This window comes from Melopsittacus undulatus, chromosome 4, assembly GCF_012275295.1.
Source record: "Melopsittacus undulatus isolate bMelUnd1 chromosome 4, bMelUnd1.mat.Z, whole genome shotgun sequence".
Taxonomy (NCBI): domain Eukaryota; kingdom Metazoa; phylum Chordata; class Aves; order Psittaciformes; family Psittaculidae; genus Melopsittacus; species Melopsittacus undulatus.
The window spans coordinates 5,729,615-5,742,031 of NC_047530.1; the positions used below are offsets into that span (position 1 = coordinate 5,729,615).

At 47.1% G+C, this 12,417-nt stretch overlaps 1 protein-coding gene across 1 annotated transcript; it reads right to left on the bottom strand.

Annotated features, from left to right (window-relative positions):
- Positions 1–687: 687 nt before the first annotated feature.
- On the bottom strand, positions 688–10,957 carry LOC101879611 (transmembrane protein 178B-like). Its single transcript, XM_034061913.1, has 4 exons — positions 10,543–10,957; positions 4,050–4,163; positions 2,699–2,836; positions 688–1,364 (listed from the first exon to the last, which is right to left on the bottom strand). Exons 1-4 carry the CDS (start codon positions 10,925–10,927, stop codon positions 1,120–1,122), a joined length of 882 nt encoding a protein of 293 aa, XP_033917804.1. The 5' UTR covers positions 10,928–10,957; the 3' UTR covers positions 688–1,119.
- Between the last annotated feature and the right edge of the window lie 1,460 nt (positions 10,958–12,417).

Below are 12,417 nucleotides of genomic sequence, written 5' to 3' on the forward strand. Positions count from 1 at the left end.
TTAGGCCTAGTACTTGCACTGGTTCTTCACTGCTCGTTTTGGAGAGGGAGCTTGTTCCTGCAGCACGTGCATGTTCTACATGCGCTGTGCTCAGGGGGCATCTGGCATTAGAAAGGGCAAGTGGTGAAGTGAGCAGAAGCCACACGTTCCTGAGGAAAATACACTGTGGTTCCTTTGGATGTTAATAAGAGAGGGGGTTGTACATCTGCTGCTTTAGCAGTACTGCTGTTTGAGCTCGGGGGGAATTACTCATCTCCTTTCACAGAACAGGAGTTGCACCCACAAATTAGTTGGGGCTGAAGTTTAATCCCAGCAGCTCAAACTATGACATACTTTCAGAAATACACCCTCTCCAGTGGAATAATTTAAGCTGCATGTTGCATACATCTCCCTGTTAAAACGAGGGTATGGTAGTTAGCCAAGTGAGTAACCTTACCTGTGTAAGAAGCTGAGGATAACTTTCCCCTTCTTTCCTAAAGCCAGTAAGAGTTCTTTGACTGCTCAGTTACAGCCGGCTCCTTTTGGAAACAGCCTTAGTAGTGAGTAAATAGCTGATACTACAGCATGGAATAGAACAGATTTCTGATATAAATTAATACTAAGAATGGGCTAATTCTTTGGCCTAAACCTCGGCTTAGATCAAGGTTCTTTTGGGAAATGATGGCCTGAGCCAACACTAGACATGCCTGTTGCAAAAGTGTTCAAGCCAACTTCACATAGCTCCTTGCCCTAATTTGGGTCTGAATTACACAGACCTGCAGCAATAGAGTTGGTGCGTAAACATCCCTTACAACTGGACAATAACAGGACCATGGAGGTACAGTTCAAAAAACAGCACAAAAAAAGACACAGCCTTGGACTTAATCCCTTGTAAACAGAAGAAAAATTAAAAGAACTGTCCCCCTTAAACCATCAATGAGCAAATCACCAATAATTCAAACCTGGAGTTACTTGCAATGTCTGTGTCCGCGCCTGGAGGCTGTAGCAGCATCCCACAGGCTGGTGTTTCCACAGCTATGGCACTGCTCTCCACACGCTGACATTCTACCTCTTCCTGGTGTTAACCCACAGCTCTGCCCAGGCTGCGCTTCCCAGAGTCTCTCCTCACTCCTGCCGAGGTCACACAGCCCCATTTTCTTGTCTGGGTTTTTGTACAGATGCCCGCGAAGTGTTGAGGGATGGGGCCAATGTGCAGAGGAACCCAGCCAGCAGGGTGAGGCCCAGGCCCCCCCAGGCACAGAACATGGACCAGCCATAGCCATGACTGATGTCCTCTGGCAGCCCATAGACGTAACGAGGATAGCGAGATAACTCAAAATTGATCCCAGCTACGCATGTGCAGAGTGAGATGATACAGCATGTACCTGCAGGAGAAAAGCAAGAGGGTTCTATGCTGCCCTCAGACAGGTTAATAATACTGTTTCTTTCCCCCTAGATGTTTTCAAAGTCATGAGTTTTCAAAATTAAGAATTACCCAGGTTTTCTGGGTAGTCCTACCAGTCACTCTTCTTACAAGGTGGGGTGGTGGTGCTGGGATGAAAAATACGTAGGCCTCTACTTCACACATAACCAGTATTGCCTTAGCTCCCTCTGTTGCTATTTCAGACTCAAGTCATGTGTAGCTCATAATGCTTTGAGTCTCCTGAGACTTTATGTCCAATGATTAATGTCATCAGGTTTCAGACAGGACTCGGGCAGTCTGTCCTATGGAAGATGAATAGCTGAAGCCCAGGGCTGCAAAGTGCAGCTGTGCTTGGTTTCTACTTAGAACATCCAGGCTTGCTCCAAAGACAGTGCACAGGTTTCTGTCACCTGCTACACATTCCTTAAGCACACTGAGCACAGAGGAGCAAAAATAGGCTAAAGAAATACAACACAAGGCTCTCCAGTATGTCTAATATACACCAGGTTCAAGGTTGAAGTGATCATTTTATTCCATCCAGCTCTGGATCTCTGTCTAAATATTAATAACAGCTCTTACTGCTGATAGCAGTACTTATGCGTATTGTGCCCATCACTGTAAGTGCAGAGCACTCGATGGGGCCTCAGTCTACCTGTTCCACTTATGCTACTTTCCTCTCTCACTGTTCTGCTACAGAGAAATTAAAATGTTCCCAAAGGAACCTGCAGTTAAGCAGCACCTAAGATGAGCAAGGACAGCACAAGCCTAGCTTTCAGCCTTTCTAGCATCACACTGTGTCAGCAGGGTGGTTTTCTGTGCAGCTCCCCAGCACACTTGGCAAGCACTGAGCTCATGTCCTTACCCCTGCGTCAGTGCTCTCCAGGCTTGGCTGGGTTTGGACTTCACTGTTACCCAAAGATGCAACAATCTCTGAGCAGCAGAAAGGCACTCTACATTGATTGCTTTGTTAAGATTCCCGAAGGAAAACTGAGCTGAGCTGTCTGACAGGAGCCGGAGGCTCCACACACTCACATCAAGCAAGAAGACTATGCTCATTGTATCCCTCTGGCCACACATCACCCCTCCGGAGCAGAAGGCATGCGTGCATACAGTGGGGGTCTACACAAAGGCAGGCAAATATCCTTGCAAGCACAGGTAACTGCACTGTGCTGTTGGGTGCTGCACTACAGAGCTGCTTCTTGTATTTGCTGTGGGCTGACTTTACTTTTAAGAGCACCTCCCCAGCCAACAATACTGACTGTGGAGACTTCAAGGGTAGAAGTGAAAGGCTCTCACCTCCCATTAGGAAGAGCAGCCCAGCCACATACTGCATAAGCTCCTGCTGTTTGCAGCAGCCCAGCACACCAATGATCCACCCAAACAGGATGATGGACACTGCCATGCCAATGAAGCCTGCTGTCATCCTCCGCAGATCTGAGGAAAGAGAAAGGAGAAAAGCAAGAAAGAAGACATGAAGATAGTAGCAGCCAGACAAGACAGCCAAGGGAGAGATTTAGATTTGCTGCTTCTAACGTTTTTACTTCACCTATGAACTCCTTCTCCTATAGCTTCTTTGAGATAGATAGTGTGCCCATTACATTGAAACTCATGGAATCCAGCTAACCTGACTCCCTTCTGCTGGGCACTGTACAGCTAGAGGGCATTCCTGTCCTGATCAAGAGGAAAACTGTCTAAATACTCCCCAACATGGGACAGAAGGGGCCATCATGCATTCGATAACAATTTGTAACTGTTTGTTGATACTGCAGGGGCTTTGTTATTTCATGTGGTGTGTTACTTTGGGATGGAGTTTGTTGAGTGAGTGTCTGTAGAACATAGAAAAGTGAGGGCAATGCTGAAGAGAACTACAGGAAAGTGCATGGAGAGCAGATACTTTGAACGGAAAAGAGGACTAGTGGGAGGACAGCAGCAGACAGCAGATCAATGCAGTATGATGGGAACAACTCCAGTAACAAGGTTTAAAACAAACCTTGGGCACCACTGATATGACCAGCACTTTGTCATCCATAATAAAAGTGCTGTTCTTGTCTCCTAGTTCAGCCTCTAGCTGGATTTCCTCAGCACTGAGGTTCACATGGCAGAGGCTAGGCAGAGTTATGGGAGGCAACAGACCAGAAAACGAACATAGAGAGAAGCAGGAGCAGAAAAAAACTGATTAAATCACTCTCAGTGACAGGCTACAGGTCAGTCATCTGTGTGGGAAGGACTTGGGGATGAGGCAGTTTGTGGGCCAGGAGCTGATAACAGGAGGTTGCAAAGATAAACTGAAATGTTGGCTACAAGAGCTTGTTGCCAGGGAACTGCACCAGGTCACTGGTATGCACACAGAAAAATGCAACAGGATACATACAGACTATTTGGTGATTACCTTTGCTGTAAGCTGGTTAGGAATTGGCTGTTCCCAGATGATTACATTGTGCAACACACTAAATACATGCCTGTATTCCTGAATTCACCACTTAAGCCCCTCCAGATCTCATGTCCCAAATTACACTGTCAGCTGCTTGCCCTTCCTCACTAACAAATAGGTATTTATGCTTAGCACCCAGTGATGGCTGAGTGAGAGCCCACACTTGGCACTGTGTTACGGCATTAAGTAATCCAATCACTCCTATAGGTTACTTACGGAGTGCATGCCACTCATCCTGCCGGATGGTGTTGGTGATGTTGATGGGTAAATTGCGAGGCAGAGAGCTGGAGGTGTAGTGGTACTTCACAGCAGTGCAGCGCTGAATAACTCCTGTAAGAGAGACATCAGTATGAAACAGCATGAAACCCCTGTGCCTTGCACTTGCTGCCGTGCTGGCTGCCCAGCAGCACTCACACAGCCTTAGCTCAGTAGCAGAGCAAACTTAAGCCAAAAAAGAGAGCTATTTACATCAAAAGCCTTGGGGATTAGGAGGGGATGAAGCCTTGCTGAAAAGAGGGTGCAAGGTGCTGACCCAGGCAGGCTCCAGGAAGGAACAGTTAAAGCTAAACAGTAACAACAGTCACTAAAAACAGCTCCAGAAGCTTCCTAAAGTAACTGGTACAGTGTCTTTGGGATGGCTGAGGAGACAGGAACGTGGCTGCGTACTAACAAACAGCACTGCTTTGTCTATAAGAAGACAGAGTTTAATCAGTTTGAAAATTTTGAGTAAATGCTGAGAAGTGAGCTTTATGGGAGAAAAGTTTGAATTTGCTCCAGTAGCCAGTGGCTGTTTGCTTTACTTTTGATGAAGGGTAGTACCCAAATAGGCTTGTTTCCATTCCAAGTAAACTTGTTTCCATTTCCACAGCTTAAAGTGTACCCAGAGGGAAATGTGAACTTCCATCCACGCTCTTCTTGAAAGGGAGTTTTAGTTTAAAAAATAACTGATAACAGAGCAGATAGCAGGGGGTGGAAGGAGAGGAAGGTGCCTTTCCCTCCCTGTTAAAAATAAAGCCAGGGCCAGGGGGAAGAATAAACATGGGTGGTGGGATGGAAGAGACAGCCAAAAAGGTGAAAGAATGAGCTAAATAGTACAGAAAGTTCCCCTTAAACAATGGCTACAGGATCATTACCACTATTTGAATGCTGGGGCAGAAGAACCACTCAGAAACAATCAGTTGGCCAGTGAGCTAAGGAAGCTGCTGAACAACCACTGACAGGGAGCTGCAACCTCAGTGATGAGCTTTACAAAAGACACTAGAAAACCCAGGAGAGAAAACGAGCTTTGTGCTGCTCCCACAGCAGTAGAAATAGTTATTTTATCCTCTAACATTGTTCACTGGGATTGTACTGACCTGGTGACACATGGAGTTGCTGCCCTTCACCCTCATGCCCTGGAGTAATGCACCCTCTTTGTGGTTTCACAAGTCTGTAGTCCTGCCTGAGCAACCGGAGGACCAGGAAGACAACAGAGAATGCCAGTTCACATGCAAAAGCTCTATAAACATCTGCATGAAGAACTTAGGCCATGTACAGCGCATCACAGTATCTAATTACATCTCACCTGTACGTGTTGACCACATTCAGTTTCAATGTTGACATGATTTACATGTGTTGTTTACATGTATATGGTACAAACTAGTGACATGAGGTTTTAGATTACAATGCACTGTATTAATGAAAAGAAAGATCCACAAACACAGTCTGATTATAAAACACTACATATGAAGAAGTATTTTATATAAGAGCACAGATTATTACTTTTACAGCTCATTAAAGTAAAAATCAAAGACTAGAGATGTACATCCCTTATGATCAAAGCAATGGACTCCACAGTTAAAAGAGCATTGAGAAAATCTTTGCTCTGTATTATTACCATAGTTTACCTCTAAAAGGAAAAATTCTCCACCTTCTTATGCAAATCTAGTTATTTAGAAGTTTTCAAATATCAATTCATTCTGCCTCTGGTTTAAAAACTTCACTCCTAATCCTTTCTTGCCTAGAATTTCAAGTGCTAGTTACCTGAAACAGGCAGGGATGGGGGAAGAAGCAAAGGTGATGCCTCAGCTCAATCCCTATCCACTTTCCTAACAGAAAATCATAGCATGCACCCAAGCAACCATGGCCAGATTTTGAATCTGCAGTTCTTTCCTCTAGTATTCTCAGGGAATCTCTAATCCTTCACACAGATATAGTCACGTTCTCCAGGGGCTGCACTTAGAGTCATACAACACCTTGCTCTCCGAGTACTCAAGAAAAAAGGATTAAAAACCAAACCCAAAACCCCAGTCTCAAAATGACAGTCAAAGATATTTCAAAGGTACTCCTGTAAGTCCTTTGTCCTAAGCCCTTGCATACTTTAAATCCCAGCCTATAAAATGGGGACAGCATCCTGCCCTCCACTTCAGAACCCCACTAGCAAAGTCATTTTGCTTTGTTTAGGACACACACGAGAAGCACCATAAGAAAGCCTGCCAAAATCAAAAACATGGCCTTCAGGCAAGGGCTTGAATAGAATGGAGTCATGTGGTGAACAACAAGTAACTGAGCATTGTCCTTTTTGGCACACGAGTACGATAAGAATACAGGACAGAAGGGGGCAGGTGCTCATGTCATTAACTTCCATTAAGCACATGTACAAAGAAAAGGTTATCCAGGCAGCCTGATCCTGGCATTTTTTACGGCATTAGAAGAACACTATATAGATGTACTGTGTGTGCAATCTTCTTGATTAAAAAACAAACATAAGCAGCAATGAACTGCACCCGTCATTGTCACATTGACACTGTCATGACTGAGCCACATCCCTGTGCCTTCCCACTGACATCATTTTCTCACACTTTGTACTCAATGTGGGCTTTTCTCCCCCCCTCAGGATTGCAATGCAGAGATGTTCCCCTTCTGTACCCTCTTACAACTCTTGGTACTCTACATCTGAGTGTCCCTGGACAAGTGCTGCCTTATAACTGAACACAAAGGCTGGGAAAGATCAGAGGATGCTAGCTAGATGCATGCAGAGCACAGGCCCCTTGTCCCTGAGCTGCCAGACACCTGGAGACCCAGATCCAGGCCTGCTGTGATCTATTCCATTTGTAATCCTGGCTTCAGCACTCCCTAACTTTCAGTTTAGCTTTTGTCTCTCTCTGACTTTGAAACATGCAGGTTCTCTTCTCTACACTGCCTATGTGCCAGTATCATGAGGAGGAAATGGAGGGGTTCTCATTTTCAATTGTTCTACAGGCCCAGTCCTATCTTAGAGCACTTTGGCTCTCACACAGCTGGGAGAGACCCTCTCCTCCTCATCATGAGCAAGGCCAAGGAGCAGCCATGTGCAGTTAACACTGAGCTACCACGAGGTCTGGCCCTCCCTCCCCTCATGGCCCAGGACCAAGTGGCCACTGAAGCTCCCTGGCCTACTCCTACCATTTCTGCTCAGGACTGTGGAGAGTATCACAGCTATGGGACCACTCTGTCCACATCATCACCCAATGGCTACTAAATCAACCTTCCTTTAAAACACCATGATAACTCTTACAGATCATATTTCCATACAGATCATAGTTACTAATGGCTATTACCTAACAGACTACCTATTAAATATGTCACTACAATACATGTTCTACAGACCTAACAGTCACTCCTGTAACTGACCACCAGTTGGAAAGGATGGGAAAGACAGGCACCAGGACTGAGCAGTTTTCTCTCAAAGGCCTCACTACTGCCACAAATTGATGTGTTCCTCTGCTTAAGCATCCAGTGGTTCTCACTTTCTCAGCTACATCATAGTACTAAGCAGTCACTTCTGCCCAGTAAATGTGAGACATACCGTTCTCACCACAGTGTTTTCAGAGCAAGCTTGAAAAGCAGTGAAAGCCCCAGCTTAATAACAGTGTTGAACATTTTCTTTGTTAATTCTTTCCATTTGCTGGTGTTAAAATGCATATAGTTCAAGCTATCCAAAGCACCAAGCCCACCAAGTGATCCAAAGCAGCCTATTAAAATGAATCTTTCCCAATTAATCATTTTCTACTGTCACCATTTTGTAAGCAACGCTTTCTTCATATTAATAGAGAAGACCACTACACAGTACATAACAAATTCCTGCAGGACCTCGATGCTTCAGAATTCTCCATGCAAAAGGTTTTTGTTGCCTCATCAGTTATCCAGTGTGTAACCCACATAGCACAGGCTCTATAAGATGATGCATACTGCTCAAGTTCTTACACTCACAGTCCCTCCCTTCACACACACAGATCCTCTTGAGTTTCCCCAGCAGTGTTTCAGTTCTTTGGCTGCTATCTTTTGCTGCTTGCTAATCTCCATTTCCCCCATTTGGTTTGTACATTTTCTCTTCTTTTGCCTTCTTAATTGTATTTTTAAAATGAAACTCTCTATTTTTTTCACAGCTCCAAAATAGTGATTTTGCATTTTAAGAAAAATCCCACACATCATTGCCTCTTACATTTCACCATTTCCCACCTCCCAGTTTTGCACCACATTTTTTGACTCCAGCTTTTTTCTTTAAAATAGATGAAGTGAAAATATTTTACATTTAGAAATCACAGAAATGTATGCATGTATATGTGTCATCAGCTAAAAGGCTCAGGTATAAAAATTCAGGCAGAGCTGCTTTGTATTAACAGCAGCTTAGGACAGAAATCCATGGCATTATCTAAATGGATAAGGGTATTTATTAGTCATGTATTCAGAATTCATGAGAGACCCAGAAAGGAAAGAAGCCTTATTCTAGAGGTACTAGAAAAAAGGAGAATATAAATATAAACCCAAGCCAAAATTACCACAGGCCTGTCACCAAAAGATTTACTCCTCCGTCACTAAAACCCTATAAAAATCTGCAGTTTAAGGAATATTAGGAATATAAGAAGGCATCACACATCACACAAAATGCTGGCTGAAAACTTAGTGCAAATGGAGGAGAAAGTAGGTCTTTCAGAGGTGCACATAGTGATCTTCAGCTCACACAGGGAAAAAACACACGTTTTTTGACTTTCAGAAGCCCCAGCCCTAGTATTGTGCCTGAGAGAACAACTCAGGCAGAGCCGCACCTGAGTGTCAGAGGGAAAAGGCTGCTTAATCACAGCTGTCAGAGAAAAGAGACACACAGCGGGAATAAGGCAAGGCTGCTAGTAAAGCAGGTCAGGGGAAGGGATAAGAAGAGAGTTGTATCTATTTAAAGATCTGACTCCACAAGAACTATTATTAATAATTTCCCTCTATAAGATGACACATAAATCTTTACAGTAGCAACTGCAGACCCAATAGGCAAAGAAAATGAGGGAAGCAAGGCTTGTAGGGAAAGGCAAGGGCTTTTATTAGGGCAGCTATAATGAAAAAGAAAGTAGGAGAACCTTTTGGATTTAGAGTCCATGGAGTTTTACATATCAGACCCTGAGGAAGATCATCCACCACCCTGTAATGTCCTTGTGCACGCACAATGCAGGCTCTGGTGTCTCTGCCTCACCATTACCTTAAATGGGAAAATACCTTAAAAACATAAGTACTGAGGACCAAACTTCCTATTCCTTCCCCAGTCTTTGCTAATCTAAATGGGAGCTGAAGGCATTTAGCTTAATATGAAGCAAAAAAAAAATAGATAAATATTTTACATGACAGGCACAATTAATAGAAATTAATGAGCTGCCTTTTAGTGAAATGAGACCAACATGGAAATGAAAGTGCATAAAATGGATCCTAAGAGATTAAATAGAGAAGGAAGCTAATCACACAGCACTAGAGTTGCTAAAAGAGTCACTGCTGCGTACTGGAAAGAACGAACAAAGATGAGCTGAGCTTCACAGTGCCAGTCTATCCATCCTCTGCTGTGCAGGACTGGCGTCACAGTTGGAAGCCACACCAAAGAACTGCTCCCACTTTCTTAAGATAGCATTTCCATTTTGTGCCTCAGTGGAAGCACTTCTCCCAACTCCTACACTCCCTGTCCTAATATGTACCTGCTGGAACAATAAGTCCTGTTATTTATCATGAACCATACATGACGTTTCCCATCCTAAGCTAGTTTTAGACATCGTTTATTTTGCCTTAATGGGCCAGGCCACTACATAATTTATACCATCCAGTCTAGCAATTTTATTAATACTTCCTGAACTGCTTGGCTTTGTGCCATGTACCACAACAGAAGATCTACAGCTTTCTCTCCTGTCACCCCAGAAGCCCTGAGTGACATCTGTCACAGTGAAGGCCTGGCAACCCACTGCAGCAAGGAGCACTCACTCCCCCATGCTAGAACATGAACAACAGGTCCCTTTCCCCTAGCTGCAGGCATCACAGAACCATAAACAATACTTGTTTATATACAAAACTCTCAGTGCTCAGTAACACGAAGGTGTCAGGGGTAGGAAAATGCCCACCGAGCCCTCACTCAAGTGCCAGGCCCTGCCCTGGGCCACAGAAAGGGCTCTCTGAGGACACGGTCCCACCCAGCACTGCAGCATTTAAAGCAGAAAGGGACGCGTGTAAGACCCGGGATCGGGCCGGGGCTACAATCGCCGCTTCCCACACGACAGGCGCAGCCGGAGCCACCCGGGGCTGCATCGGCACCGTCCCGAGCAACCGCAGCAGCGGGAGCGCGGCCGCACCCGCAGACCCGGGCTGGGCCGAGCCGGCAGCGGCGCTCAGCACCACGGACAGCGGCAGGACCGGAGCCGCCGTGCCCCCCGCTCCCCGTCACCTTTCCGGATGAGCTCCTCGCTGTCCGGCTCGTAGCCCGCGCGATGGCAGCGCCTCCAGAGCCCCGACACGGTTGAGTTGAAGCGGCGGCCGCAGTGCGAGTCCAGGGCGGCGGCGGCCGCGGCGGCGGCCGGGGCAGGGGCCGGGGGCCGGCCGGGCAGCAGCGCCCGCGGGGGCCGGGCGCGGAGCGGCAGGTGCGAGCTGGGAGCCGACATGGAGCCGGGCGGGTCGCTGCGCTTGTGGCCGAAGCCGCGGCAGCGTTCACGGTGCCGCCGCGCGTCCGTCTCGTACCAGGAGTCGGTGCCGATGGCCACGGCCAGGAGGGCGAGGGCAGCGGCGGCCAGCAGCAGCCCGGTGCCGCTCAGCGCCTGAGCCGCAGCCGCCATCTTACCGCGCCGGGGGCGGCAGGGGCGGGCGCTTCCCCTGCAGCCCGGCTGGGGGCCTCCGCCTGCGGCGCCGCCCCCGGAAGGGAAACCGGGCCACCGGGAGCCGGTCGGAGCTCGGTACCGCACCGGTGCAGCCCCCGGGGCGCTCCAAGCGCCGGCTCAAAGGGGTCCCGGGGCCGCTCCTCGCCGCAGCCCCCGCGTTGCTCCGCGGCACGAGCCCCCTCATGACCTGCGCGCGGGGCAACGGCCGCGCTAACGGTCAGCAACGGCCCGTGTGGAGCCGTTGCGAACGGGGCCCGACCGTGCCCACGGCCTCCTCTTGCCCGGGACTCGGCCCTCCGAGGGCAGAACTGCCGTGTCCTGCCAGCACTGACCCCACGGGATCGAGCCGGTCTTAAAGCGTAGATGAAATACAAACACACAGCAGCACGGGTAGGGTATTGGGATTAGTGCTTCTCCTCAGCCCTTCGTTATCAGTTAGTGGAAAATCAGGCCTGAAAATGTCAATAGAGTTCATGCAATGAGAAGCAGGCTAAAGCCAAGCCATTACTTAAATGCAGCATTTCCAAGGGCACAAAATCCTTTTTGGTCCTGGTTTGTTCTGTGGGACTTGTTCCTCCAGCTGCAGCAGTTACCGGTCCCCAAAGCCAATTGTTTGGTTATTGCCTTTTCATTTCTGGCCTCTAGCTAAAATGATCTAGTGACACAGTAAGTCTAAATTGCAAATTTAATGTCCAGTGCTAAAATTATAGAACCATGGAATGGTTTGTGTTGTAAAGGACCTTAAGGCTCATCCAGTTCCAACCCCTGCCAAGGGCAGGGACACCTTCCACTGGAGCAGGTTGCTCCAAGCCCGTGTCCAACCTGGCCTTGAACATTGCCAGGGATGGGGCAGCCACAGCTTCTCTGGGCACCCTGTGCCAGTGCCTCAGCACCCTCACAGGGAAGAATTTCTTCCTAATAGCCAATCTAAACATCCTCTTTGTCAGCTTAAATCCTTCCCCCTTGTCCTGTCACTACATGCCCTCATGAAGTCCCCCTCCTCAGTTTTGTTAAAAGTACTTTAAGCTGTTCCCCAGAAAAGAGCAACTGTTCAACAATAGATTCAGAATCTCCCTACCCACCTCTTGTCACTTCTTGGTCTCTCAGCCTAAATGCCCCCCCCCCTAGCACTTCCCCACGGACCCTGCACAGAACAGAGTACTACCATTGTCCCCAGAGCACTAAGCCTAGTGGGAACATGCAGGAACCACAGCTAAAGCTTGTTTTAACCACATTTCAGCATGATCCTCTTTAGCAGTTTGCACTGGACAGATGAGATTAGCATCCATGCAGCTGCACATTAGTGCCTTCAAGGCAGACAAATTGAAAAGAGCTGCTGTCAAAAGGATTTTCTTACACATACCAGCTAAATTGTCTTCTACATCAAGAATGGGGGAAAAATAATCACATACAATCACTCTTCTAGATAATATGGACAAATCTTTCTA

Excerpts from the sequence above, each read along its gene's own strand:
- LOC101879611 (XM_034061913.1), bottom strand. The coding sequence starts at position 10,927 with ATGGCGGCTGCGGCTCAGGCGCTGAGCGGCACCGGGCTGCTGCTGGCC. Across the intron at positions 2,837-4,049 it reads GGATGAGTGGCATGCACTCC|ATCTGCGGAGGATGACAGCA; the intron begins GTAAGTAACCTA and ends CTCTTTCCTCAG. Across the intron at positions 1,365-2,698 it reads GCTGCTCTTCCTAATGGGAG|GTACATGCTGTATCATCTCA; the intron begins GTGAGAGCCTTT and ends TTTCTCCTGCAG.